This window comes from Hypomesus nipponensis, chromosome 1 (assembly GCF_054491055.1).
Source record: "Hypomesus nipponensis isolate SF chromosome 1, ASM5449105v1, whole genome shotgun sequence".
Classification (NCBI taxonomy): Eukaryota; Metazoa; Chordata; class Actinopteri; order Osmeriformes; family Osmeridae; genus Hypomesus; species Hypomesus nipponensis.
Genome location: NC_140361.1, coordinates 16,499,679 through 16,527,145, shown reverse-complemented (window position 1 = coordinate 16,527,145; position 27,467 = coordinate 16,499,679). Strand labels below are relative to the sequence as shown.

General features: G+C 43.1%; 1 protein-coding gene across 1 annotated transcript in view; it reads left to right on the top strand.

Moving 5' to 3' along the window:
- LOC146302845 (glutamate receptor 3-like) overlaps positions 1-27,467 on the top strand; it is an 81,627-nt gene that overhangs the window by 39,825 nt on the left and 14,335 nt on the right. The window contains exons 4-12 of the mRNA XM_084697315.1: positions 1,003-1,190; positions 9,711-9,764; positions 10,405-10,566; positions 11,419-11,586; positions 11,896-12,000; positions 14,768-14,875; positions 16,809-17,015; positions 23,695-24,068; positions 24,737-24,935. Coding sequence (XP_084553441.1) covers positions 1,003-1,190; positions 9,711-9,764; positions 10,405-10,566; positions 11,419-11,586; positions 11,896-12,000; positions 14,768-14,875; positions 16,809-17,015; positions 23,695-24,068; positions 24,737-24,935 — 1,565 coding nt within the window. The remainder of the gene's footprint in view (positions 1-1,002; positions 1,191-9,710; positions 9,765-10,404; positions 10,567-11,418; positions 11,587-11,895; positions 12,001-14,767; positions 14,876-16,808; positions 17,016-23,694; positions 24,069-24,736; positions 24,936-27,467) is intronic.

Sequence of the window (27,467 nt, the reverse complement as noted above, 5' to 3'; positions counted from 1 at the left end):
GCTCTCTGGGAGACAATAAGAGAGACCCGCTGCCAACTGCTGCCAGCGCTGCAGCACGGCCCAATCTGCATAATTCCTAATGACGCTATCTTTATTTTCTTTGCCACGGTATTAATCACGTAGGAAATCTGTTTTTTTTTTCCTGCTGCCCCGTGTCTTCACCAAGGAGATTACTGTAACAGTGGGATTCTGCAGTAATTGCAAGTTTATTTCTCTATAGGAGGGGTAGAGGAGAAGTGACAATATGAACAATGTCAGCTGACACATAATGGAACGTCGAAGCTCTCTGTGCCGATGTTTCTGAAGAAAAAATGATTATGTTGTCTGGGGCTTGATGAGACATGAGTTCTGGGGCATATCTTCATTAACCCAGCTCGTTCTCTTGCTCGGGCTATACATTAGGGCAGAGTTAATTCTTTTCTTTTCAGAAATGCACAGTTCTTCCTATCATTGCTGTGACTGTGTTATTCTGCGGGACAGTTTGACCATAGTGTCACGAATAGGTCTGTTTAATGAAAATATTTCACATGTGAATTAATCATGAAAATGACTCTCACTGTCTAGAGGACTTTGCATATTTATGACTCTCACTGCCTCTCTTTCTCTCTCTGTCTCTCTTTCTCTGTCTCACTCTCTCCTCCCTCTCTTTTCCTCTGATTGTTTCTAATTGAGTTGACTCAACTCTCCAAGGACGAGTGGGGCAGGAGATGTGTTTCAGCCCTGTGTCAGAACGAACACGTGGTTAACTTAAACACACTGGATTAATGAAGCCAGGCACGATTACATCCCAGTGCTGTTTAATGCTGCCAATGCTGTTTCATTACCTGGAAACAGAAGGACTCTAACTTGTCTCTCTCTGTTCTGTGGTTAAACCGTCTGCTCGGTGCATAGGGACATCCACAGACACACACACACACACGCCATCTAGACAGAGTCTCTCTCAGAGCTGATGGAAGACCCTCCAGTCTGACATTTCTCTTTCTCTGGCTCTGCTCTCTCCAGGGTTCTCCATCCTACAAGCCATCATGGAGGCGGCGGTGGCCAACAACTGGCAGGTGACAGCCAGGTCAGTGGGCAGTATCACTGACGTGGCCGAATTCAAGCGCATCATAGAGGAGATGGACCGCCGCCAAGAGAAACGCTACGTCATCGACTGCGAGGTGGACCGGATCAACACCATCCTGGAACAGGTGATGGAAGGAGAGGAGAGGAGCAGGTGGAAGGCCAAGTAGCGGTGTGAGAGAGGAGGGGGGAGGACTTGTTGGAGTGGCAGTCATATCTCTAGGGGATATTACAAAGTACACTAGTCACCACAGAGGAAAGATAACTAACGTGAAGAGTAGTGTTGTAGCGTGTTTCCACCCCGCCCTCATGAACGCACAGCTCTGTTGTGTGTTTGTCTGTTTGCTGGGTGCTTCCTTGTAAGGCAATCAGACTCTCAGTCGGGTTCTGCTCATTGGCATTCAAATCTCTCGGTCTCTCTCACAATATCCCACCTCAACCATTCTTAGGCACCAATGTTTTAATAATTTGTTTTTTATTACAGTCATTGTTTAAAGCAGGTTTACTTTAGTTGTAATTTACTGTCCAATGTCCTTTTGCCAATACATTTAAGAAAATCAGAGTATTTATTCTGTTACGGTTAAGCATTACTGGTTTTAAATAGGGTTGAGAATATGCATTACAAATCACTTGTGAGACGTGTTAATGGCTGTAACTTTAATCGATTTCTTTTCTTCAGATTTACTACCAATAATGTGGTTGCCTAGGTTTTAATCTGGGTGTTAAAAACTGCGTGATGGAGTGGATTCTCCCAATAGATCTGCTGTTCTGTTAATGAAGTGTTTTTATTATAGAAGAATTTGTCTTTGTCCTCTTAATCTTTTTCTTTTCAAATGTGTCACGCTGGGAAGAAGGCACAGGCCCTTGTCCTTAAGGGCACCACTGTGTAGACACACGCTCACACACACGGGTTTCCATGGATATATAGTATGCACAAACACACACAGTCACGCATGCAATGACATGCACACACAAAAAGAAACTGATTTGTGAGCCAAATACTATACCACAGCAGTAAAAAAAAAAAAAAAGTAGTAAAAGTAGTAGCACAACAACAATGTCGAACTCTATTTTCAGCATAATGCTGACCGGACTGTACCGTTGTACTCCCGGAATAAGTGCGTCTTGAGCCTTCTGTTGAAGGTGGAGAGACAGTCTGTGTCTCTGATGGAGGTGGGGAGTTGATTCCACCACAATAATATATTGGAAAATGTAATAGAAAATAATATATTACAATATATTTAAAGTTATATATTGGTAAATATATTTTTCTTCCGTAAAGGAAGGCTCTGGGGATATTGTTGGAACAACACTGTACTGACTCTGGAGGCTGGGAGGGCGGCCATGTTGGAGAAGCTCCAAATATGTCTTTCGGCTTTCGCAGTTGAGGGTCCGCTATTCTCTCCTCACAAACGCCAGGCTGTGTGGGGCCTGTCTTCTATGGGTCCTGTCTGTGTCTAGGACCGAGAACATGTATGTACTGTAAACCACACAGATGGGTGTGTTTTCATTGAGAAAGAGTGGGAGACAGGGAAAGAAAAATAAATACATAAGGGGAGGATAGAGAGTGGACGTGAATGGAAGAGGTAAAAGCCTCTGGGAGAGACCAGGCAGGAGCGGAAGGAGAGAGCATTGCCTTTAAAGACCAAAGGATGTTTGTTTGTGCAACAAATCTTTGCTGACTGAGTGAAATACTTGCAGACCATCTCTGAATGTATATATTCAATTTGAATATGTCTCCTCTCTATGATAACTAAAACCCAACCTCGTTTACTTAACACAGTAACACAGATTCTGATTGATATTTTTTGTTTAAAGACACCTGTACAACATTTGTCTCAACAAGTCTAAATTACGGTATACTCAGTTATAGAAAAAACCTTCATTTTCCAGTCAATGATCTCAGATTACTCTGATCTTTTTAATAAAGCTGACTTCCAGTCTCTCTGATTTCCCTGTACAAAGATGTCGAGAAGGTGAGAAAGAGAAGGATATGGCAAAGGAGTAATGGAAAGGAGAAAGAAGAAGGAACTGTGAGGGTGAGCGGCCATCTGGACCAAACTACGGAGAGAAGAGAGTGAGAGCATGATTTAAAGATGGCTAAATGAAAATTAAGAAGATGGTACCTTTTATATCAACCTGTCCTCTCTTCAAGTCAGATGATTGTCATTAAGAGAGAGATTAACATAGAAAGATAAATAGATAAAAAGAGAAAGAGCGAGCAAGTTCCAGTTATTTTAAGTACAACTCTGAGGACAGGCTTGTGGAATCCCTGGCGTGCTCCCAAAGAACAGTTACTATCCGGGCGACAGAATTAAATAGGGCTTAAGGCTTTATCATTAAAGAGGAAGTCACCTATGAACTTCCTGTACTTATGGAGGGGCTAAGAACTGTGATCTCACACTTTCTTTTATTGCCATGCAGTACACTATTCCTCCCCTGTTCTCCTCTCCCCTCTCCGCCACTCTTTTGCTCCCCTCCCCTTTCCTTGCCTCCTCCCATCCTCCTCTCCTCCATACTCTTCCATTCCTCCTCCCCTCTCATCTGCTCCCCTCTCTTCCCCCTTTTCCCCTCCCCTCCTTGAGAAGCAGCAGTTACATTGAATGTTTCTTTTTTGTCATATTTTCTTGCAAGCCGTAGGTACGGTAGTCCCTCCATAATCGTTTAGAGCAAATTTTCTGTATTTATACCACCAAAGGAAACCCTAGCTGTTTGTTGGAGGGGTCGAGAGCTGGCATTCCTTCCCCCAGAGAGATCCAGTGACAAACTGCTCCATACTTCACAGGAAGGACAGATATAATGGGTTGAATATGAGTTGGGTGTTTCGACAATGCTCAGTTTTTGGAAGAGAGCCACAACTTCTTCTCTTATCCACAAGAGGATAAATCCAGCCTGTCAAGTAAAGAGGCTGAGAGAGGAGTCAGCGAAGGTAAAGGAGAGAGGGAGAGGGAAGAAGTGTAAGGAGAGAGGGAAGAGGAGATGTGGAAGGAGAGGAAAGAACAAGGGTAGAGGAGGTGTAAGGAGAAGAGGTGTAAGGAGGGGAGATGAGAGGAGGAGAGAAGGAAGAGGAGAGGTTTAAGGAGAGGAAAGGAGAAGAAAAAAAGAGAGCGAGAGCAGAGAGCGCGGGTAAGAGGGGTGGGAGGAGGGGAAAGGAGCAGGCAGAGAGCGCCACTGTTGTCAGTTAATTAGTCAATTCCAGCAGGAATACTTAGACGGAGAGCCCTGGAGCAGAAACATGAACTGAAGCAGAGATGGAGATAGCTGGTCCCTATGTACCAGGCACACAGCTCTCTCTCCCAACCTTCTGTCCCATCTCCTTCTGCAAAGAAATTTGGTGACGTCTTTCTGCATTGTTAAAAACTCGCTGCAAAGCCCAAAGCTTAATCAGCAAGTAACTGGTTGTTTTTCTAATTTCTCTGTATATCTTCTATGTAACATCAAACTGTATACTGCAACTTTAGTAGCCCACTAGTCAAGCATGTATAACTTTATTAACAAATAAGAGATCAAGACATAAACTGTAAGGAACGTCATTTTCCATGATTTTTCCATACGCCTCTGGGGTGGGTGGGTGGGGGGGGGTTGCCTGCCTGCCTGCAGTGGAAAGGTCAGCTCTGGAGGGGAAATAGCCCAACACTTCTTGGACATTAGGAGAAAATGTGCCACCGTAGTTTGTACATGAGGGGCATGAAGCTCTGTGAGCTGCCTGGTAGTCTAAAACAGGGTGAAGTCAAGGTCAAGGAGACTGTCTATCCATATCAGGGCTGAGAAACTTCCCAGCCAGGAGAGCAAGCTCCTTTTCTTCAGGGGACAAAAGGGGGGTGACGTGGCAAGCTTCAGGATCAATGTAAACGCCAGGGTAAATGAAAATAAAAGGGAGGCAGGTTACAGGGAAGGGCGGGCATGTTTCCTTCAATTTCCCTCCGTAAGTGGACAATACATTTGTGCACATGCGTGTGGGTGCTTGTCTGTGTGTGAGCGTGCATGCGCGTGTGTGTATTCTCCACAGAAGAGAAGCGAGCAAGTACAACGGGCAGATAAATAAATCCCAGTAAGTCTAAAGTTAATACTTAATCATGTGGGACTCTGCTTTTGGTATAAATATCCTGTCTCCATTTCAGGGCAAAGCAGATTAGCCAGATCATATTACCATTGTCAAGGGGCTGACGTAGGGCTGTGAACCTCTGCTCAGTCTCATTCAATGCTAAGCTTCACAACTCTCCTTATAACACACACACACACATACATCCACACAATGACGGACAGGGCAGAATTGAATTAAGCCTACAAACTCGTGTTGTACAATACAATACTTGTGTACAACTGGCGCAAAAATCAAGCCTGGGTCTCCCAAATAAATCACTTTCTAAAGCTGGTTGATTCAATGAAGAAGTGCTTGTTGTCGGCTTGAAATCAAGGCTACATAATGGCCTCCACACCATATATGCAACAAGATACAATTAATGTACCACAGAAATTACTATGTATCTAGTGTGTCTCTTACCACTGGCAGATAAGAGTAGCAGCTTCAGTAACAGAAGTTCTCCAGCAACTGCTGATATGGCAGTAGGACTGCAGTCCCAGTAAGGGGCTTTGGAAGAGCAGCATGCCAGCTTCCTAGGAGCTCCAGCCAGGCTTGCTATGCCAGCAGGGTCTGTGTGTCTGTCCACGACAAGAGTTGTTCTAAGAGCCGTCTGCTCTGCCTAATTAACACCATAATGGGGAAATGTTGGTGTGTATGTTTTGGCCTGGGCGTCAGAGCTGGGGTGTTTTGGCCTCAGTTTTGCTGTGTTACTCTGTCATTAAGGCCCCGGGTTCCAAAGTTGCAGTTCCAGCCAGGGCTGTGGACTGTAGGGGGTAGAGGACAGGCTTGGTTCAGGTGTTAGGATACCTGAGGCTGAAACAGAAGAGACCATGGGGTGGAGATGAGTGTGTGGGGTGAAGGTGTGTGTGTGTGGTGTCCAACAGTGTGTAAAAGCCAATAGTCAAGGACTTTCTAATGGACAATGGGAGGTGATGGGGCTAGACCAGCATTTGCACCATGTGTGTATTTTCGGGAAAAAGGACGCATTTTCTAGAAGCCGCACCTCACCAGAATGGGATCTTTGTGTGTGTAAATATGGGTATAAACCACACTGGAATATATGCCGCACTTGATACGGGAACAATGATACCAAGCAATGCATGAGTATAGGCGATCTTACAGCACGCCATTGTGTAACACACTTCGAAAACGAAAGTATGTAGGCTACAAGCGTAATGTATGTTTTTTATTGCCCGGGAATTAACTAATATTTACCTTTAGACGCGTGAATTCTAAATATTTCCGACGGTCCCCAAAGCGTAAGGTATTTTTCCAAAACGATAGCTAGCTAGCTTTAGTTAGCTTCCGGGCTAAGTTAGCTAGCATAATACTACCATGCTAGTGTTACTTCTTAGCCTTCTCATTCGTACATTTTGAAGCCATACTAAAGCGTTTGTGGCATAGTTTTTGTCCATCGCAAAATATTCAGTTGGAATGCTCGAAATCACATTATGCTACTCTACGCTGTGAAACCCACATTTGAACGATCACATATGTGCAATGCTACTCCTTAACGGGTTAAATAGCATTCATGAAAAAAGTTTCTACTGTTGTTTTGTTATAAAAACGTAGAATAGAAACATTTCAAATCGGGAAATAAACCGTGGCTTTATATCTGAAAAATACGGTAGTTCTGTTTTGAACGTGATTTCCAAAATGATCAAAACACTAAAACTAATGATATTAATCCGTGTACCCTTCGTTCTTTCATTTTTCCGTTTCAAAACCAAATTGGAAAAACCGAAAAACACACTTGTTTTTTTGGTTTTTCTGTTTTAAAACCAGAACGGAAAACGGGAAAAAGAACAACAGAAATCAATAGTTCTGTTGCGGTTTTTCTGTTTCAAAACCAAAAGGAAAGGGAAAACAGAAAATCAAGGCATAGAAATTCACTTCAAGTTTGGTTTTCCCCATAAATGCAATGCATGGAACTTTTTCCGCCAAAATCACCCAAGTCTTATCCTATTCACAACTACATGCTGCTGAAAACGACATGTAAGCAGCCTAACTTTGGCAAATTGATACTCATTTTTTGTTATGTAAGTTGTGTCATTACATAGGCCTATGCATGCACTGAAGGACCGACGAATCAGCGTTAAGCATATTCCTCTTCTAAAAAGGCTGTCCTAATCTAAATCCCATCCCCTACCATGCCGAATACATGGGCCATATGAAACACATGGACCAAAATGAAAAAATGTGCATGTTTGGGGCCACCCACGTGGCCAGAATTGTGGCAAATGCAACCATGCCCATTAAAAATAATTTGATTATTTATGATGAGGTGTACAGGTGAGTACTATAATATGCAAAGCAAAAGTAATATTTTTTCTCTTAACAAAGGAGCACATAGGGATGATGACAGCTATCACTCACCCCATTTCTGCTTTGTAGAACATTTTAGCCCTCCTTACCTGTCATCAAATGCTTCAGCGCTGCAGAAAATCTCACCTATTACCCTTTCTCCTCCATGTCACTATATCTACACTCACATTACCCTTTATCCACAGGAGGTGTCGGCGGACATCCCTTACACACAGTACCCCTCTCCAGAATTAGGCACCCCTTTATGCATTGGCCAGCTACCAAGCCAGACATTCTTAGTATCAATGCTCCATTTAAAACATGCTTTTTAGCGCTCCCTATCAAGCACTGAATTTGTGAATTTGAAATTGTGTTTTGCTAATTAAATGCCCTGTACTGTGCCCTTCTGAGCAGCTTGACAACTCTCCCTCCTTCCTTCACCTCAACACAGAGGCGAGGAATGGTTGCATTTGATGAATGGGAGTGCAGGGTGTCATAATCATGGAGGAGGAATGGGGTGATGGAGCTGAGTGTGTGAGGAAAGAACAGTGTGAGACAGGAGGATGGGAGGAGACGGATGACCAGATCCCTCTTGTTGTCTCATGCAGAACTCATGTCCTGGCATGTCCATCTCCAGTGAGCTGGTGATGATTGGAAGCATTTTCCTTCACATAATTACCGGAAAAAGATTGCTTACTGCGCGATGAACATCAAAAACTCCAAACCAGTAAATGGTTGAAAGATGAGAGAAAGTAAAGTTCTCTCCAGTATTCAGAAATGTACAGCAGCTGCTTCGTGGACTGTCAGCTACGTTACTGGGCCAGTGGCCAGAAGCACTGTCAGCCATGCTGTCTGTTGACATGGACCTGGACTGTCATGTTTGCAGTACACAGATGAAAGCTGAGACATGTTTGTCAATCTCATCATGGCAACCGCCCAAATCTGTTAACCTCGGGGAGAGCAGAGTGCTCGTAAATAACCGACCTGAGAGCAGCAAACAGGCCTGGGTCTGTAACAGGAAATACAACTCAGCACAGGAAACACTTGTCGTGGAACCAGCTACAGCTTGTCTGACACATAGATTTACACAGTATGATTTGTGAATACTCATGTTAGAATCCTCTGATCGACTGTAATGTAAACAAAGCAAAAGAAAGAGGTAGAAGAGAATGATAAAGGAGAGGAAGAGATGGATGAAGTTTTGAAGAGGAAAAGTGGAGTAGAGTAGAAGAAGAGATTAAAAGCACAGCATATGGTTGCTGAAAAGAGTGATGGAGTGATTCTGAAAACGGCCTGCTATTTCAAGCCAGTGTGTGGGTTGGAACCTGCTGTTAAGATTGGAAGGTGTGAGTTTTTTTTAAAGAAATTCAGCAACACATCTACTGTACTGTACTGTTGTATTGCCTTTGAATCATTCTTTCCATTTTACCAAAAATACATTTTTATTTCTCATTTAGCAAGGACATAAAAGCACTATACTCTAATAGACAAAGCTCTGCTTCAAATATTTTTGATAAGTGTGAACTTCTGTCAGTCACTGCATTTATATGGATTCTAATTACTGGCTTATTTGGAACTATGAACTGGACTCTGCGTCTTTGCGCATGCTTGAGATCCCGCCGCCCTCCCTCCCAGGTCGTGACCTGGAAGTCGAAAAAGATGATAAGTTGTCGCTGCTGGGAGCTGGCCCGGCAGAAACAAACAACAACTCAAGTCAATAGCGCCGTTTGCATTCTCAGTACTCCTATTGTCATCATGTAGAGGGACGTAGCTTCACCTTGCACTCCGTTCGCCATCTTTCTTGAAATGTTGATGTTGTTGTTGTTGGTAGTGGTGAAGAGGTCAAGCGAAAAGGGCTGTATTACCACTAGTTGTAATGACAAAAGCGCCACGTATTGTACTGGGATATGATTCGGTTTATTCACTGCCATGTATATTCGGATAATAGCAGTTGCCCCAAAAATTCGCATTATCCGAAGAAAGCTAGATTCAAATTGATACCATCATGAGTGACTCACTTTGTTGGAATTGAATAAACCCATGCAATTAACATATTCATATTTCTAAACACTGCTAACACCCTCTCTGGAAATCCTTGCCACTCTCACTAGAACCCCTTGCTAAACATTGCACACCCGTGTGCTAATCGCTAATGGTTAGCTCTTGGGAGATTTAGGCAGAATTGATGCCTAAGCCTATGATCTGGGGTTCTGGCCCTCATCTCCCGGCTGGCTGACCATATTGATCGTCTCCCCCACAGGTGGTGACCCTGGGGAAGAACGCCCGTGGATACCATTACGTTCTGGCTAACCTGGTGAGTAAAGATCGGCTAGGAGAGGGAGAGGATGGGTGGAGGGAGGGGGAGACAGACAGAGGGGAAGTCAACAGAAGACGGGGGAATCCAACCTGAATCTGCGCCATCAGGAGGGTATGGAGTCAAGGCTGGGAAATGTGTGCTCTGAACACGAGGGGGGTATTTCTCATGTGAACGTGTTTTAATACTCCACAGGGATTGGAGGGGTACTGTGGTAGTCTTTTGAGTCTGTTGAGCGAATAGACATCTCCCTATCAGACCTTACATCAAATTCATTCTTGGCAGAGAATAGATGCTTTTTGGACTTTAATACTTTTGCAGATCTGCTGGCCTTAGCAAGCATAATGTGTGGGTGGGTGTATACATGAGAGAGCAACGGGTTGAGGGAGAGAGAGAGGACGAGGGAGAACAAACCTTATAATATATTCCTACATCATGAATAGAAGCTCGGTTTGGTAGAAACATAGGATCAAAGCAAAGATAGATCTGTCCAGCTGCGTAAAGACATAACATTGTTTTTATTTATTTGGAAAGGACAACCTATTCAAGCACAAGCGTATACAAACAAGAAAGAAATTCACCTTAGATTTTAACATTTGATATCATTGTCTGCAACTGCTCTCACCCTATCTCATCCCAGGGATTCTCCAACGTGAGCCTGGACAAAGTGTTCATGGGCGGAGCCAACATCTCCGGGTTCCAGATTATCAACCCTGAGAACCCGGTGGTCCAGCAGTTCATGCAGCGTTGGGAGCGTCTGGACGAGAGGGAGTTCCCAGAGGCCAGGAACACCCCGCTGAAGGTACAGAGAGAGAGAGACAGACAGGAATACACCTTTACAGAAAATGTAGAGAGAGAGAGATAGAGAATGAATGGAAAACAGAAAGGCAGAGGGGGGGCATGGACGTGAAAGAGAGATTTGGGAAAGAGAGAGCTGGGGGTTTGTAAAAGAGAGAGAGATTGATTTGTGTGTCTGTATGTATGAGAGAGAGATGACGTGAAATCGGGGTTTGTAAAAGAGAGAGACCAGATTGGATGGGCAGCAGAGCGAGAGGGAGGGACAGAGAGAAGAGAATGGGAAGGAAACACACCTCATCTTTTTCCTTTGAAGATTATATCCATTCATCTCCTTTTCTCCCCCCTCCCTCAGTTGAACTCCGTTAATTATTCCTCGCCCCCACGTCACCCTCCCTTCTTCCTTACGATCAATATATTGACAGTCAGTCCAAGGCAAGGTTATGTTGTAGCCTTAATTTACATCTAATTAAACAATGATCAAGAATGAGATGGATGTGTAATGGCAGGTAATTAGATGTAGTCACGGTGTGCTGGTTAACGAATACCCTGTCCTTCCCTCAATGGCCTGGAGGTCAAGGTAGGATGGAGAGACAGGGGGAAAAGTGCAAGAAATACAGCTGTGAATTGATGCTCTTTCTCTTACTTTCTTTCACACACACCCTCTGTTGGATGTGTTCAGTATTAGTTCAGACCTGCATTTCTTGATTAATCTCATTTTTTGCAATGCTATTTCTTTGAGTCAAAGGCAATCTTTGACTGACATATACTGAGTAAGAAGTAATAGAATGTTCCAAAAAAGACTCTCACTTCTCTCTCTCCCCCTCTCTTTCTCTTCCTCTCTCCCTGTCATTTACAGTACACGTCGGCCTTGAGCCACGATGCCATCCTGGTCATAGCGGAGGCGTTCAGGTATTTGCGGCGGCAGCGTGTGGATGTGTCGCGACGTGGCAGCGCAGGGGACTGCCTGGCCAACCCTGCTGTGCCTTGGAGCCAGGGGATCGATATTGAGAGGGCTCTCAAGATGGTGAGGGTAGAGGAGAAAGGGTGGGGAGAGAGGCAAGAGAGAGGAAGATGTTGGGGCAGCAGGATATCTATCTCCCGTTCACATTTGTGTATCTTGTACTCTGTCTTTCCCTCTCTCTGTCTCTTTCTCTCTCTTTAGTCCAGATTCCCCTCAGTACCATAAACCCACATCTCTCTTTTGTATTTCACTGACTGCAAATGAAAACAATGGATCAGTCAGTTATGTGAGGCAACTTGAGATCTGACACTGAGGAAAAAAAACATTTTAATACTGTTTAACCCACGTGTGCTGGCCTCTCTCCTATTGCAGGTCACAGTCCAGGGCATGACAGGGAACATCCAGTTTGACAACTATGGACGCAGGTCCAACTATACCATCGATGTGTACGAAATGAAAGCAGGTGGGCCCAGGAAGGTAAGCGGCGTCCGGCAAGCTACAAACGACCGTCATCCATCCACTTACAGACGGAGCCGTGCTGATTGGGGTGGTAGGTCAGGGCATTACTACCATTTACTCAAGGCTCTGAGCCTTCAGTCATCCGGAATGTTCCGGTCGTCAACATAACCGGGCTAGCCAGTAGCTATCAGGCATGGGGCCTCAACTCGTTATGTTCTGCTGTCAGTGAGTTGAGATACTGCAAACTAGCTCCCTTATATCAGACTTCTGTATTTGATGAGACATGTCAAGCTGTCACTTGGATGTGTTCAGATCATCTGGAAAATCTAGAGAACAGATCTGGCGATGCAAGCTGACGAGACTTCTTCTCCCTCTCCTAGGAAGATATATAGGGCTTGGAAGGATATATCGGTCTGTGTGTGTATGTGTGTGAAAGAGAGAGGGAGAGAGCGTCTGTTTTTTTGCCGCGTCTGTAGTGTTTTTGCGAGTTGGGTAATAGCGCCCGCTATGCTTCCCCATTTTGCGTAGTATTTATCAAACCTGACACTCATCAGACAATCAGCGCATACTCCGCCCTCAAGCACAATTATTGCGCCTCTAGAACAATGGGCCAGCATGTTTCTATCATGGATCTTCCTACGGGGAAAAGAAAGCGTAAGCTTAAATTTAGTGACGCGCATGAAGTAACTGCAAACCTGAACATATTACAGTGCAGAACATTTACATTTATTCATTTAGCAGACGCTAAATTTATCCAAAGCGACTTCCAAGAGAGAGCTTTACAAAAGTGCATAGATCAATGATCATAAACAACAAGATGGCCCCAAAAACATTGCGGGTAACCAAAACATGAAGCATTCGAACATCCACACCCTCGGAAAAAAATTGGCCTATGCCTTCACCTTACTCGGACCACTGCTGGAGGTGGAGAGAGAGACTGAAAGGGACAGACATGGGGAATGAGAGCAGCAAAGAGAGGGACAGAACAAGTGAGAATGAAATATTCGGAGAGAAGAGAGGGAAGAGAGGGAGAGAGAGTGAGATGAGAGGATATAGCCTGCGCTCCAGGTGTATGTAGGACCATCAAGAGTGATGAGCTACCGGTACAACTCCACCACCACTAACTGCACTCCTGCAGATAGCTCTCTCATGAAATGAAGTTCCCTGTGTTTAAAGGATACCATCAAGAACACTTAGAGGGGCTATGGGTTTTGGAGAAAGGGGATTATTTCAGTTCCTGAGATTAAGCACAACTATACATAACTGCTGAATTTGTATTCAAGACCCTACCGCAACCTAAAAATCTGGGTTAGGAAACTGAAGAGTGACTGAGTGAGAGAGCCAGAGAGAAAAGGAGTGTGAAAATCTGAAACGGAGAGACTGGAGGAGGCTGGAGAAGATTAGCAGAAACCGGGAGAGACTGTTGCCCTGCTACCCTACACAACCCATGCCCTCACTTTCTGTCCTACCCAACACTCCCACCTCTTACAATCCCGTCAGTCAGCCCCTGTCCTAACCTTCACACACTAGTTAGTACATCGTTTTTCTGCCCAACAATTTATCTTCAAAGACCACCATCTAGAGCAGGGCTTATTGTCTACCTAAGTTCAATGTGGACCGCTAAACACTTCAGAGCAGCAGGTAGTTATTGTGCAGCAAACCAGTTTAACCAGTCTTTATTTCAGATAAGCAAACAAACTCCTGGACATGGCGGGTCTTACTTTGGAAGCTGAGGACAGTGCCAGACAGTACTGGGGAGAGCAGGTGGGAGTGTGTAGAAAGGGAAACCAAAGAGATACAGGCTGATGACGATGAATTATGGAGTGTGTATGCAGTTCACAGGCCCCGGTATCAATTATTTAACGTAAAACCTGGGAAGTTGTATGTGGAGGAGTTTGATGTAGTCCTCTGTGTGGCACTGCACACTGGCAGGAGGAGCTGAGCATACAAACACACACTCACACACACACACAGACAAGCATCTGCACCAAGACACTGCATACATTCATGTGAAGACAACACGTCGTCGCTAATGGGCTACGTGTTTCCACTGTGATTACAGCAGCACTATAACTGCTCTCAAATGATATCACACCAGAGATGTCCAGCAGCAGTGGAAACTGTGTAGCTGTTTCAGTGTTCTGTTTGTCCACCACCATTCTGACGGGGTGAGAGAGAGCCAGAAGATCCATGGCTGTTTTAATGAGCTCACCAACGCCACTGCTTCCATGTTACAAGCCAGGATGACAAAAAGCCAGCACTATCTATCTGCTCTATACAGCTCATCTTAAAAACCCTGTCACAGCAAACAAGCGCTTCTCATTTTGATCAGTTCTAAGGGAGAGATTCTACTGCAGCTCAACTAGCCGTGTCTGGCTCTCGATGATACAGCCTCAATGCAGCCCCTACAACTAGCTATTGCTACAGCTAATGTTTAGAGACAGCCCTATCATAGTCTGTGACCAACTACCTAGCCACTTGTGCTATCAAGGGGATACATAAAGAGGAGGAGGAGGAGGAGGAAGAAGAGGTGATGGAGGTGGAGGCTGAGATGCAGACCTGACTTAAATACAGTTTTGCAAATATTTGGTGTGCAGTTGGTTTAGAGTACTCGGCACACAAAGCAAAAACATAAATAAAACCAATTTCATAGTTCATGCACTGAGATCAAATCAAACACGTCAGACAATTCCAAATGTGTTGATGAATGATGCTAGGTATATTACCTAGGTCTCAGGGGGGAAAGCAGAGGGATGGTTGATAATGGTGTGTTTTCTCTTTGCAGATTGGCTACTGGAACGAGTTCACCAGATTTGTTAATATCATGGATCAGGTGGTCACCAACGAGTCGTCCTCTGTGGAAAACCGAACGATTGTGGTCACTACTATTATGGTACACTTTCAATGCCGTTTTAAGTGTGTCACGTATTCTGCCACTCAAGGTCATGGTGTTGATTCTTATGATTGATACATTCTGTCCTGGGTGGGTAGAAGCATCTGTTTTCTGTTGCTTTCCATCCACTCACTACATGCTGGAACAGTCCACCCTCCCTGGGGGGAGTGTTTCAACTGTACCCGTGTGGGTGTCAAAGCAGTTTGATTTTCCATACTTCAGTGGCCTGTCGTAGCAGTGACATCACAATATTGGTATACATATGGTAACCGGTTGACTCCATCAAATACAAAACCAAAAAAAAAACATTCAAACGCATACGTAAGTAGACCTGTCTGTATGTCTTGTCCGTCTGTCCTCATCAAGTAAATGGTCAATGACATCCTGGGATGGATAAACTAAGCTGAGAATGACCATGCGAGGATGATGCTGATGAGGATGCTGCTGATGAGGATGAAGATGCAAAGGCTTCTCAAGGGGCAAAACAAAATAAACAGCATTGAAAGAGGCACACAATGATGTGGCTTCGGACATCCCCTTCAATCTATTTTGTATTGCTTCTCAGAGTGTTCTGTGTTTAACTTTAGCCTCCAGTCTATGGGTTAAGCACTCACATTTAGTTTAGTTCTCTGGGTGAAAGAATCCGAAAGCCTGATAAGCTTCAATTGGCAATACTGTGGCCTAAAATACACACTAGATGGCAAATACAACAATATAAACCCCAAATGAGTCAGTGGGGTCTTGGAAGCATAGAAAATGGGCATTCCTCCACAACAGTTTTCTAAATGAGTACTAGCATCGGTAGATAAACATGTATTAACATGTATCGATGGTGGGGAAACAACGTCAATTGCACCAAGAAGGGGGAGGTTGGTGGTGTGTATTTATGTGTGTGTTTGGGGAGGGGTGGGTAAGTTCAACACAGAACAACCAAGGCATTGCTCTCCGTCATGCACCCATGGCTGTGTGTGGCTGTCATGGCTTCTGTTGCTCTCAGGGAAAGCTCTTTTGTTTGGTAATGATGAGGCTCAGAGAGGAAGATAGAGTGAAACAGACAAGAAACAGACAAGCAACACCGCTGTTTTTTTGAGAGAATTGGCACGCCCACACTCTCCCTGTTTAGTTTTATTTATTTATTGAAGAATAGCTTTTTATTTCCTTCTTTGTTTACTTTTGACCTTTCATGTTGTCATTTTCTGTTCTTTTTGTAGCGTTAGTTTCACTCTTTGAAATAAGCTTTGATCAGCTATTTTTTTGTTTGGTTGTTTTTGGAATGACATAGTCCTGCTGCTACATTGGTGCAATGTGCTTGATTTTGATGATGATAATGACTATGATGTCGAGAATCTCCGGGCACTCTCTGATCCCTCCCGTCACTGGCGTTTACTTCATGAACCCTCGACCCCACCCACATGCCCACCCCCATACCCACCCCACTCTGTGCCACACCATGCCTGCTAAAGACACCCGGCTCCAAGTGATCCTCCCTCTGCACCCCTTCTCCTTTGTGATTGCCTCCCCTGAATAGCTCAGCATGCTCTTCCTAAATGGTACGCCCCCCCCTCTCCTCTGTGTAAGGGGCCCAGGGCAGGCCTCTGTGAGGCAGCTGGGAGTCTGAGGCCTGTTGTCCACTGGCAGACACAGCTGGGTAGAAGCAGCACCCCTGGACCATGGGTCTGGTACTGCTGCTTTAACCCATGTATGTTCCCATGCATCTATGATGTGCCACACGTTCATGCATGCCGGCATGTACAGCTGACTTTTCTGAACTGTGTGTATGAGAGAAGTATGAGAGAGAGAGAGAATGAAAGTGTGTGGAGGGGGGGCGTGTGTGTAGGTGTGATGGCTTGTCTTCAAGAAAGAGTAAGAGACAGAGTATGTACGTATGCATGCATGTGCGTGCAAATAAACCTGCATGTGTTTGAACCAACAGGAAGCTCCGTATGTGATGTACAAGAAAAACCACATGCACCTGGAGGGCAATGAAAGATACGAAGGCTACTGTGTGGACTTAGCCTCTGAGATCGCCAAGCATGTGGGCATTAAATACAAACTGTCCATAGTCATGGATGGAAAATATGGAGCCAGAGACCCTGAGACCAAGACCTGGAACGGGATGGTGGGTGAACTGGTCTATGGGGTGAGTAGCATACGACCCCTTAAAATCAGACACCTCATTGCAATTCGATGGAGGTTTAAAAAAAAGTCACCACAAACATATTACAGTGGTTGTAAAACGTTTATTGACGTCATTAGAAAGTTGGATAGCTTGTAGCAATATCCCCGGTTGGGATATATCAGGCTACCTAATACAAGGTGGATTTTCTCAGCTATTAAGCTAATACATGGGCCTTGTTCAATAAACTTCAAGCAAAAGAATTGAGTAATCACGGTATGCCATAATTATTATTTACTGTCGGTACAGAAAACGTTGTAGGCCTACATATACTATTTCATAGTTATTATGATCGTTTTTAATTTATATGTGGTTAAAAATAGTTCACACAATGTGCACACCTAGCAGGTGTTATGAATTTACAATCAGCGTGATGCATATGAAATGCTTACGTAATTTGCACACCATTTCATTAAAGGCATAGTCTCAGTTCATTTAAAGATATCCCAGTTTCAGTTTAACTTCTGTAAAAATAATAGAAAATAATAAAAAAATATATAGAATTCTCTTTATTTCATATCGTATCCATGTAGGCCCTATGTGTGTTTCTACTGAGTCTCTGCGTAGATGCACTTTGCGATCCAAGACTGCTCTGGAGCTCTCGTTAATCTACGAGCCTTTTCAAGAGCCTCTTTGGCTACGATTAGGGCTGAACGATTTCGGAAAATAAGATAATTGCGATTATTTTGAATATTGCAATTGAAATTTAATATGTGGTTATTATATGATTTATTATTAATAAATATAGATATATACTACTGATTTCCAGTCAGCAACATAACAGACAACATTCAGAAAAATTAAGGAAAACATACTGTACCTCTTCGAAAATATTTTGGTAAATCAAAGCTAAACGTCGGCTAATAACATGTGGGTTGCACTTTCTTAACTAAAGCTATAGCTACCGTTTTGGGAAAAAACTTTCGTTGTGGGCAGTTAGCGGACTGGCCATCGGGAGCACCGGGAGAATTCACAGTGGGCCGAGACACGTCTGGGCCGTTATTTTTTTTAACAAGAAACACTGTCTGAACATTTTGGATCCAGTCAGTAGCCTAACAGAAACAGTAAGCTATGGCACTGACAGCCATAGTAATCCTGTATGTGTAATATAAAGTAACGCGTTACTGTAATTAAATTACTTATCCACTGAAAAAGTAAAGTAAGAGATTACTGTTCATCTTTAGGTAATTTAATTACAGTTACTTGTAATGTACTTGCTTTACATACCTACTATAAATTAGTCAAACAGTTCTGTATGAATCAATATTGAATTAAAATCTAAATGTATGGTAGGGTAAAAGTGAACGCGCCTCTTTAAAATCGTTAATTGTTGTGCAGTTGCACGGGAGACGCGAGTTTTTGCTGCATAAGCGCGAGCTCTAGCGGTTTGAAGTGGTAGATTTCGGACTCGGCGGAAGCAAGTAGCTCTAGCTGTTTTACCAAATGGAAATATTCCAAATACTTTACCTTTTTGTCACAGGTTAACAAGAACATTAATGTCAAGTCCAAGCTATGTCCTGGGGAGAAAAAACAAAACGCACAAGTAACCTACTGAAGCACCTCACAAAGGCAGCATCGACTAACAGTTTTCAGTGATCCATGTTCATCAGAATCAGAAAGGGTTTTAATTGCCATGAAAGTTTGCACAGACTAGGAAATCGACAGATAACACCTCAGCAACACCTGTTAAGCAGGCAAAACTTGATTTTACATCGCCAGTGCAGAAAGTGTTTGAAGGTGAGCTTAAACAAATTATTACAAACTAGATTGCAGGAAGAGATGCTACTGCTACTTACTGTAGAATCCTGTGATGTCATGTTTAACTTCAAGTTAAGCTTTGTGTGTAATGCACATATTGTTTGGTAACTAAAGATGAAAGAAGGTTTCACGTGTTACTAAAATGTCTAGTATTAGTAGGCTATGATTTAAAAAGGTTTGACTTGTATTTAAGGTAACACTTTAGATGAGCTCACCAAATTCATAATTAATTAACCAATTTGTTACTTACTAGTTAATGGTTCGTTCACCATTAGTTATTTGTTGTTCATACAAAATGTATCATTAGTAAAGCATTAGTAAAGCTAAACCCTAACCAAAACTTAAACCCTAAACCTAAACCCTAGCCCTAAACCCGAACACTAACCCTAACTGTGTGAACAAATACTTTATGATACATTTTGTATAAACAATAAATAACTAATGTTGAACAAACCGTTAACTAATAGGTAACAAATTGGTTAATAAATTATGAATTTGGTGAGCTCATCTAAAGTGTTACCGTATTTAATTATTGAAAGACTTTCCTTTCTGTTGTCTATCCAGTCAAGGTTTATAGGGATTGTAAGAAGTAATGCATTACATTACTTATTCAGTAATCAAATTACTTTTCAGACAGAGTAATTACAAAAGTAATTTAAATACAATATGGATGAAGTAATTAGTAATAAATTACTTTTTTGAAGTAACTTACCCTATACTGCGTCTGAAGGCGTTCATTGAACGAAAGTTCCCGAACTTGTTCATAATTTTGGTGAACGTGAACGTACTATATATTACTGCCTGAGGAACGATACTGTGAACGCGTTCATTCTGGTGTCTATGAACTCTTTCACTCTTTTTAATTTTGTTCAATAAGGTGCCAGATTTCCAGAGACTTCCAGGCGAAAAACACGCCGTTAACAGTTCTCTATCCAGGGTTGCCCAACCAGTCAATCGCTGTGTGTGCTTTCTTCTACTGTCTATGCCTGTCAAGCGTGAGAGCGCCAAAGTTGTGTCGAGGCCGAAAGCGGTATTGCATACAGATATATATTTAGCTTGAATCTTTTTTGTTAAAAAGAGGGAGAATCCTCCCTTCAATGCAAATATAAATCCTGGTTGGATAAGGATACAAAATTGGATATGATGAAAATTGGCATGTTGGTAAGGTTATTTAAGGGACCATTTCTCAATGGTTTTATTAGGGTGACCAGATTTGAGGTTGTGAAAAAGAGAACACTTCGTCGTGTCAAAGTAGTCCAGAGAAACACAAATATCCGACAAGGCAAAATCCCTGACAATTTTGGAATCCCTGCCGGACGCATTTTTTAGGTCTCGAAAAGAGGACATGTCTGGGTAAAAGAGGACGTCTGGTCACCCTAGTTTTATTCTTTAATGAATGTTTGTTAATTACTTAATTTTCAACCAATAACTCAATTAAAATTACAAAGAGGGAAATTCACAACTATTTATCGCAACTTTCACTTGGTCCCGCAATTTCATCACAACAGACACCTAAAAAACACTGCAACTTTCATCGCAACTTTTTGGAAAAGCTCCCGCGAAATCAGGAATATTAGCTACCACAAAAAAGGCCAGCGAAATCCTGGGGGGACTGCCTAATAGATTTGCAGCATGGGAGAGGAATTGGTGAGGGTTACTAAGATGTAGCCTACAATTAATGTTTATTAACAGTAGCCACAATTTGGGCTTATGACTGCCTAAGATGCAGAGAGCCTGGTTAGCTTATTATATAGCAATACTGTTATTTGATACATGAAACACATTAACATCACCACTGAACACATTATAACAGGTTTATTACAGACACAGGCAGCTTCAACCTTTTAAATGGTCTTTATAACCGAAATAGATACTTAACTGAAATAAATAAACAAAAATCTACCCGCTTATTAGAGCTTTTATTGTATTAATGAGAATTGTTGTTAATCACTGTTCCTCAGCAACCCAGAAAGCTGTAACCGAGCAGTCTCTTCAACCCTCTGTCCAGCGGGAAGTTAGCAACAGTCCACCTGCATCCACGCCGCTAGCTCCACCTCAGCAAAACCAGCGTTACCCAGTGAAACCACTCTCGACCACAGTTCATCCCCCACCCAGCAGGGCCACACCAACGTCACAAAATCACCTGTTTCCAACTACAATCCAACAGCAAAAATTAACTAGCTCCCAACTCTCAGAGTCTCTCTTCCTCCTGTCGATATCGATCGGTCATCTCGTCCTTCTCATTCGCGCCCCCTCCAATAAACAATAAGTTACCAACTCTGATTGGCACTGATGGCTCGTAACATAATTCACACCTGACTGCAGCCAATACAGAAGAAAATAAAAGTCATTAAACACCAAGGACAACTGAACCAGCCCACGTTTTTCTTTCTTCTACAGAAATACAATAGAATGATAAAAATTTATACAAAATGTAGCATATATATATCTATAAAACTCTGCAAGGTTTGAAAGTTCCCTAATAGTCTTTTTCAGTTTCGTAAGATACTGTTTGGACCTCTAAATGGTTTCTTCTGACTTGACCTGAAGTGTGTAGTGTTCTGTCTGTTTTAAAGGGCTATTATACTGTTTGTTTGCTACAAATGATACTAAAAACCATAATAAAAACAGAAGCAGTGTTTTAAATGGTGAGTTTGGGAAAGTGAATTATCTTCCCAATTGTAAGGCCCAGAATACATCCAAATTTGCATTGCTGCAATAATGGTCTACAAAACTTAAAACTGTGCGTTCTCACCACTGGGTTCCATTCCAATCTCTTAACCAGCCTTACTGATATTCTCACAGAATGTGACTTAACACATGCAAAATACATGAAGATGTTCTGGAAGCATCCATGAAGCGAGATCTGTCAGAACTCTCCAAATCTCTCAAAAGCCTCAACTGTCCCAAATTATATATTTTTTCTACGAGGCAACCGCAGCTGTGCTGGGGCCACATAAAAAATGCATGAGGGTTAGCCTAGCTCATCTGTTCAATTTCCTTACCATCAGCCTGGAAGATTGCCTGGTTTGATGTCCTAACGTCACCAAATTATCCTCAAAATGGGAAAGGTCCACCCTCTCCTCTCCTTCCTTCCCTCCCCCTCCCTCCTCCCTCATCATAGAGGACAGGGAATCAGCCTCCATCAGGTCTTCATCAGGTGGTTTGTATGAAGACAGGCTAGTGGGGCAAGAGTTAATGATTATATTGGCTTTGACCTTTTGACCAGTAAATTAATCAAATTTTGGTTGTCTTTTAAAGGTTAGCCTTGAAGGTGCTCTTTATGGCTTTGTTTCCCAGCACCATTGATTGAGTGCTGCCTGAGACAGCTACAGGATTAAGCGGTTGTTCTGAGCTCTGCTCGCTCCCCTGTGGACGAGGTTAAAGAAACAGATGCCTTTGTTGCTTTTATTTTTGTGTGTTTTCTCCGAGTGACCTTGTTAGAAGCCCTTTCTCTCAGTGTAGCCCTATCCCCATGTTCCTCTCCTAATTTATGGATTAAAAGAACAACACAATACTATACCACAAAGTGTCCTTCGCAAAACATTGCTTGCAAGAAAAAGCTGTTACATAATTAAACACGTACGCGCTCTAGCTGTAGACACTATTAATATACGAGTGATTCATTCTTTTCTTCTGTTTTATACAAAGCAACCCATCGTCCTAAATGTAAAATAACACCATGGGTTCTTGAGAGTGTGTTGTGGGAGATGTGGTTAGAAGATGAGTGATTAAAAACTGAGGACAGAGAGAGACGAGTAACATCTTGGAAGTCTAAACATATTGTAATGCAGATGCCACAGCTCTGTCTCTGCAGGGCACAGACTCTGAGCAGGCAGTGATGGAGGATGCTGGAGAGGGTCGTTTATATAGCCGGAGGTTGTAGCTTCTCTACATGAGAACAATTCTACAGCTGCTGTTTAAATCACTGGCTTTTTTTTACCGTTGAACAAACTTATTTGTTCCCCTGGACAGATCTGGCTCTTTGTTAGGTAGATGTTCTGCTGTCCTATTCAGAAAGCATCACTCGTGTTGTGGTAAGAATTTTCCACATCAACAAAAAATCACTTTTAATTAGTAATTTATGTGCACATTAATTTATGATTTATCTAGACCAAGCCATAGTTTTTAACTAATTAGACAAAAGATACATATTCCACAAAGTCCATCTTTCAATACTCAAAATACCTGGAATGTTTTGTGGATTTTTGGCAGCTCCCTGGGTCATTCTAGTATGCCTCCCAATGGCAGTCGTGAGGACTGTTTCCAAACACAACTCAAACATCCATCTCATTTGGGTGAATTGCATCCAAGCTGCCTCAACCATCTGAACCTATTTGTCTTCCATTTCCCCTTGAATTGTTGGATATCTCTCTTCTCTACGTCTCTCCCTCCCTCCCTACTGCGTTCGTGGACAGATTTGTCAGCCACTATGCTCAGTACGGGAACAGTTCCATTTCCAACTGTATAAATTGGAGTTGTTTTTGTTTTGCTTCTTATGTGACTAAAAGCATCCTGGGGCTTTTCCTTCTCTCCCTCTCCTTGTGTGAGTTTTTATTTTTTTTGGTCTCTGTGAAGATGGCATAAAAAACACTCCTGTCCTATTTGAAATATTTTTTATTCCCTTTAGTAACTATCCTCTGAGGCCACACTTCAAAAGCTTTGAGAACACAGATTATTATTTATATATATATATTTGTTTTTTTACTGCATGTAAATGTAAGACGCTTAACTTAACAAAGTTGTTCCACAGATATGTATTTCTCCCAACAGCTGTAGGTTTACCAATCTCCAGCTGCAATGATACAAGGGTACAAGAAGACAACACATTCTTGCTTGTCACGGCAAGAAAATAAACATGTACTTTACATGTCCCTGTTTCCAGAGAGCAGATATAGCTGTCGCACCCCTCACCATCACCCTGGTGAGAGAGGAGGTGATAGACTTCTCCAAGCCCTTCATGAGTCTGGGCATCTCCATCATGATCAAGAAGCCCCAGAAGTCCAAACCTGGGGTGTTCTCCTTCCTGGACCCCCTGGCCTACGAGATCTGGATGTGCATCGTGTTTGCCTACATTGGTGTGAGCGTGGTTCTGTTCTTGGTTAGCCGGTTCAGCCCATATGAGTGGAATCTTGACGAGCAGGATGAGGCAAAAGACCCCCAGACCCCCCCGGACCCCCCCAACGACTTTGGCATCTTCAACAGCCTTTGGTTCTCTTTGGGAGCCTTCATGCAGCAGGGCTGTGATATTTCTCCAAGGTGGGTCCACTCAGAATGGAGTTTAGCATATCAGAGTACAGTAGAGTAGAATTTAATTGTTTATCTCTCTCCAATTAGTAAAAGGTTCACAGCCCAATTAGATGCAATTAAATAACAATAACATCTTTATGACATAAAGTGTTGGTCAAGCTATCTATTTCTCTTCATCAAACTGTCCTCTCTTGCCCGCTCTGCATGTGAGACTGGGCTAGCTTTAGCATTATAGCTGTATTTAAGGTTCATTACGTTTGCCCTTTTGAACGGAATGAGACTGCCATGGCCCGAATAGCTTGATCAATAATTGGTTGAGGCGGTCAGTGTCAGGGAACATAACAAGGCTGAGGATGACCTTCAACCTCTGGGCTCATCTTAACTGCTGATGAGTGGGCGGGGATGCAGCTCTCTGGGACTTTTAATAAATAGCCATGTTCAGTGACCTGTGTCTCTTTTAAAGTAAATGCAGCTTGAATCTGCCAATTCTCGTAAAATCCAGTTTGATGGATTGAAGAGGGCATGTTAGAGGCCAACAGTGTTAGACAGTCAAAATAATAACCTGCGAAAAATGACAGATTACGGCCGCAGTGAGTACATGCTTTTGTTGTCCCTTTAACAGGGATGTCCTTGTCTCACAAACCCTCTTTCTCTGTCTTTCTCACGTTCCTCCCCAGGTCGTTGTCGGGGCGTATTGTGGGGGGTGTGTGGTGGTTCTTCACCCTCATCATCATCTCGTCCTACACGGCTAACCTGGCTGCCTTCTTGACGGTGGAAAGGATGGTTTCTCCCATAGAGAGTGCTGAGGACTTGGCCAAGCAGACTGAAATTGCTTATGGGACTCTGGACTCAGGCTCCACTAAAGAGTTCTTTAGGGTGAGTTTTCGAGCGCCTCCCTGAGGCTCAGTGTTCTTCTCTGACGGTGGGTATTATACTTGTGTTGTTAGTCATTCTAGTAAAAAATATACATAGTATAGCGACTCCATTCTCAGGAACTTCCCTAAATTGCTATTCGTCTTCGTTCCGACCAACGCATCCAGCATTTCAAGGGGTTGAATTGAGGTGTAAAGGCCCATTGCCTTTGTGAAGTGCAACTTGAAACTCGATGACATGAATATGGAATGAACGTGCTGGTGTCTGTGCGACCTTGACGCGGGTGCGCCTGTCAGTTGGAATAGCATTAAAGACATGCCCATGTTTGAGAGGTGGTAAAAACAGAGGCCTAATCTAAGCTCCCACATCAGCCCAGCACTCAGACGGGTCAGCCTGCAAAATATAATTAGCTGGCTGACTGTGGAGAGGGAAATTGTACCTGATGAGGGAAAGCCCTCGGGGTCAAACCAAACGTTTGAGAAGGAATAAGCAATATGTCCATTGGCATGAGGGACTGGATGTGCAATTAAGTCATAAATTAACCAGGGGCTTGAAAGGGAGTCTTATCATCATCCCCTCTCAAGACCAGCCACAGTCTTCCAATAGGGCAGCGAATGGGGGAGTTAATGGTGGAGAATAGCATTGGTGATAGCTCAGAATTAGGTCCCTGCTGGCTGCAGAGGAGTTGTAAGGAATCCTGGACCCTGTGAAAAAAATTCAAGTTACAAACACAGACACATTCAAACACAACTGACTAATATACATCCACAAGAGTGGACCCTGGCCAACCCAAAGGACCCATGAATACCTTTTCCCCATGTTAGAGATTCCCTTGCCCACTGGTATCACAAGAAAACCTGGATATACAATGGACAGTTGAGGCAGTATATAACAAGCATACTCTCACATGCTACTGCTGCCTTTTGTGTGTGTTTGTCACCAAGCTGAGGGACATCAATTTCCAGGTAGTTGGTTTGTCAACTCAGCCACGCTGTGTCTAAAGGTCTGGCTGGGAGCATCAGGAGGGGAGGGAGCCTCCTTCCAGAATCCACATATTCCCTGTAATGAGTGTCCTAGTTACCGCCTAAGCCTTCAAACTGGAAATGACATGTGTGAACCGCTATACCAAGGGACTTTTAATTAAAACTTGCAGAGGGGCTGACAAGCAAGAACAGAAACACACACACTCACTGATTAATGGAGGTTCAAGCTCTATTTCAAATCTGTTTTTCAGGAAATACATTCTGCTTTAATTAGACCCAGGTAGCAGATGGAAACGCTAAATCAGACATATGTCATTATGCCTGAAACCCTGCCTTTGATATCGGATAATTTCACCTGGGGTTCAAAAAAGGTGCCTTGCAACTGAAGCAGAACCTCATAATGCTGTACATCGCTGTTTGCTCCTGTTCAACACAGTGAGGTTGGTGCAGAAGAATAGAGAATTTCCAGACTTCTATATCTAAAAACAGTTTTCAGAGTAATCTACAGTACTGTGCAGAAGTCTTATGCTCACACAATTTTTTACATTACTATTGTCTTACACATTTATATTTTTTGTTTTCTGTATTTGTGCAGCAGCCTAGCACTTTTGCACTGTGCTGTATATAAAATGTGACATGAAGTGTAGTCTTTCAACACATATCGTTCTTAATAATTCAAAAACCACTGTCACGCAAAACATATTCTTTCAAAAAAAATTATATCAAAAACAAACTAATTTTACAGTTGAAAAGCTCCAACATCTTTCTCCCACACCAAATAGGACAGCTGGCGTGGGATCCTGCGCTGGTGTGCCCAGTGGAGAGCTGTGGGGCTCCAGGCTCTTGGCACCATGTCGGTACCCACTGTTGGCTGCTCTTCCCTGGAATAACTCTGGGCCCTCCCTCTTCAGACTGCTGCCTGTCTACCTCCCCTACCTACAGGGACTCTTCACAGGGACAGAAACAGACAGACAGACATACAGACATGAAGACAAGCAGACAAGCAGACAGACAGACAGACATAGAAAGAGAGAAAGAAGGAGGGAGAGAGAGAGAAAGGAGGAGCTGCAAGCTTTGTGTAGTTTCTTCTATGTTCTTCCTCAACGTCACAAAGCCTCAACATCAAAATCCATCATTTCAGCCCTCTCCATCTCCATCACGTTTGCATTGACGAATCGAGAATAATTAGCTGCAATCTCTCAATATATTAAGCATGACCTTTGCATTGACATGGAAGCTGAATCCCTTGCAACAGTAATAATTCTGGTAGTAGAGATACAGCAGGATGATGTGTAATCACCCCTGAGGGATGCCTGGAGACTAACACTGGCCAACACAGTCAGGCCCCTGCCAAATGCCCCATGAAACAACAAAGTATCTGTCAGTGAACCACAAATGGAAATGCATTCCATGTTTTATTTGTAATTTTTTGGCTTATACTTTTTATCTAGGACCATAGCAGCATGGAATCCTGAAGGCATAGAAGCGTGAGCAGGGCGCCTCCTATGGCAGGTTGTGCATGCATGAGTAGAAACAACAGCTTGAGCTCAGT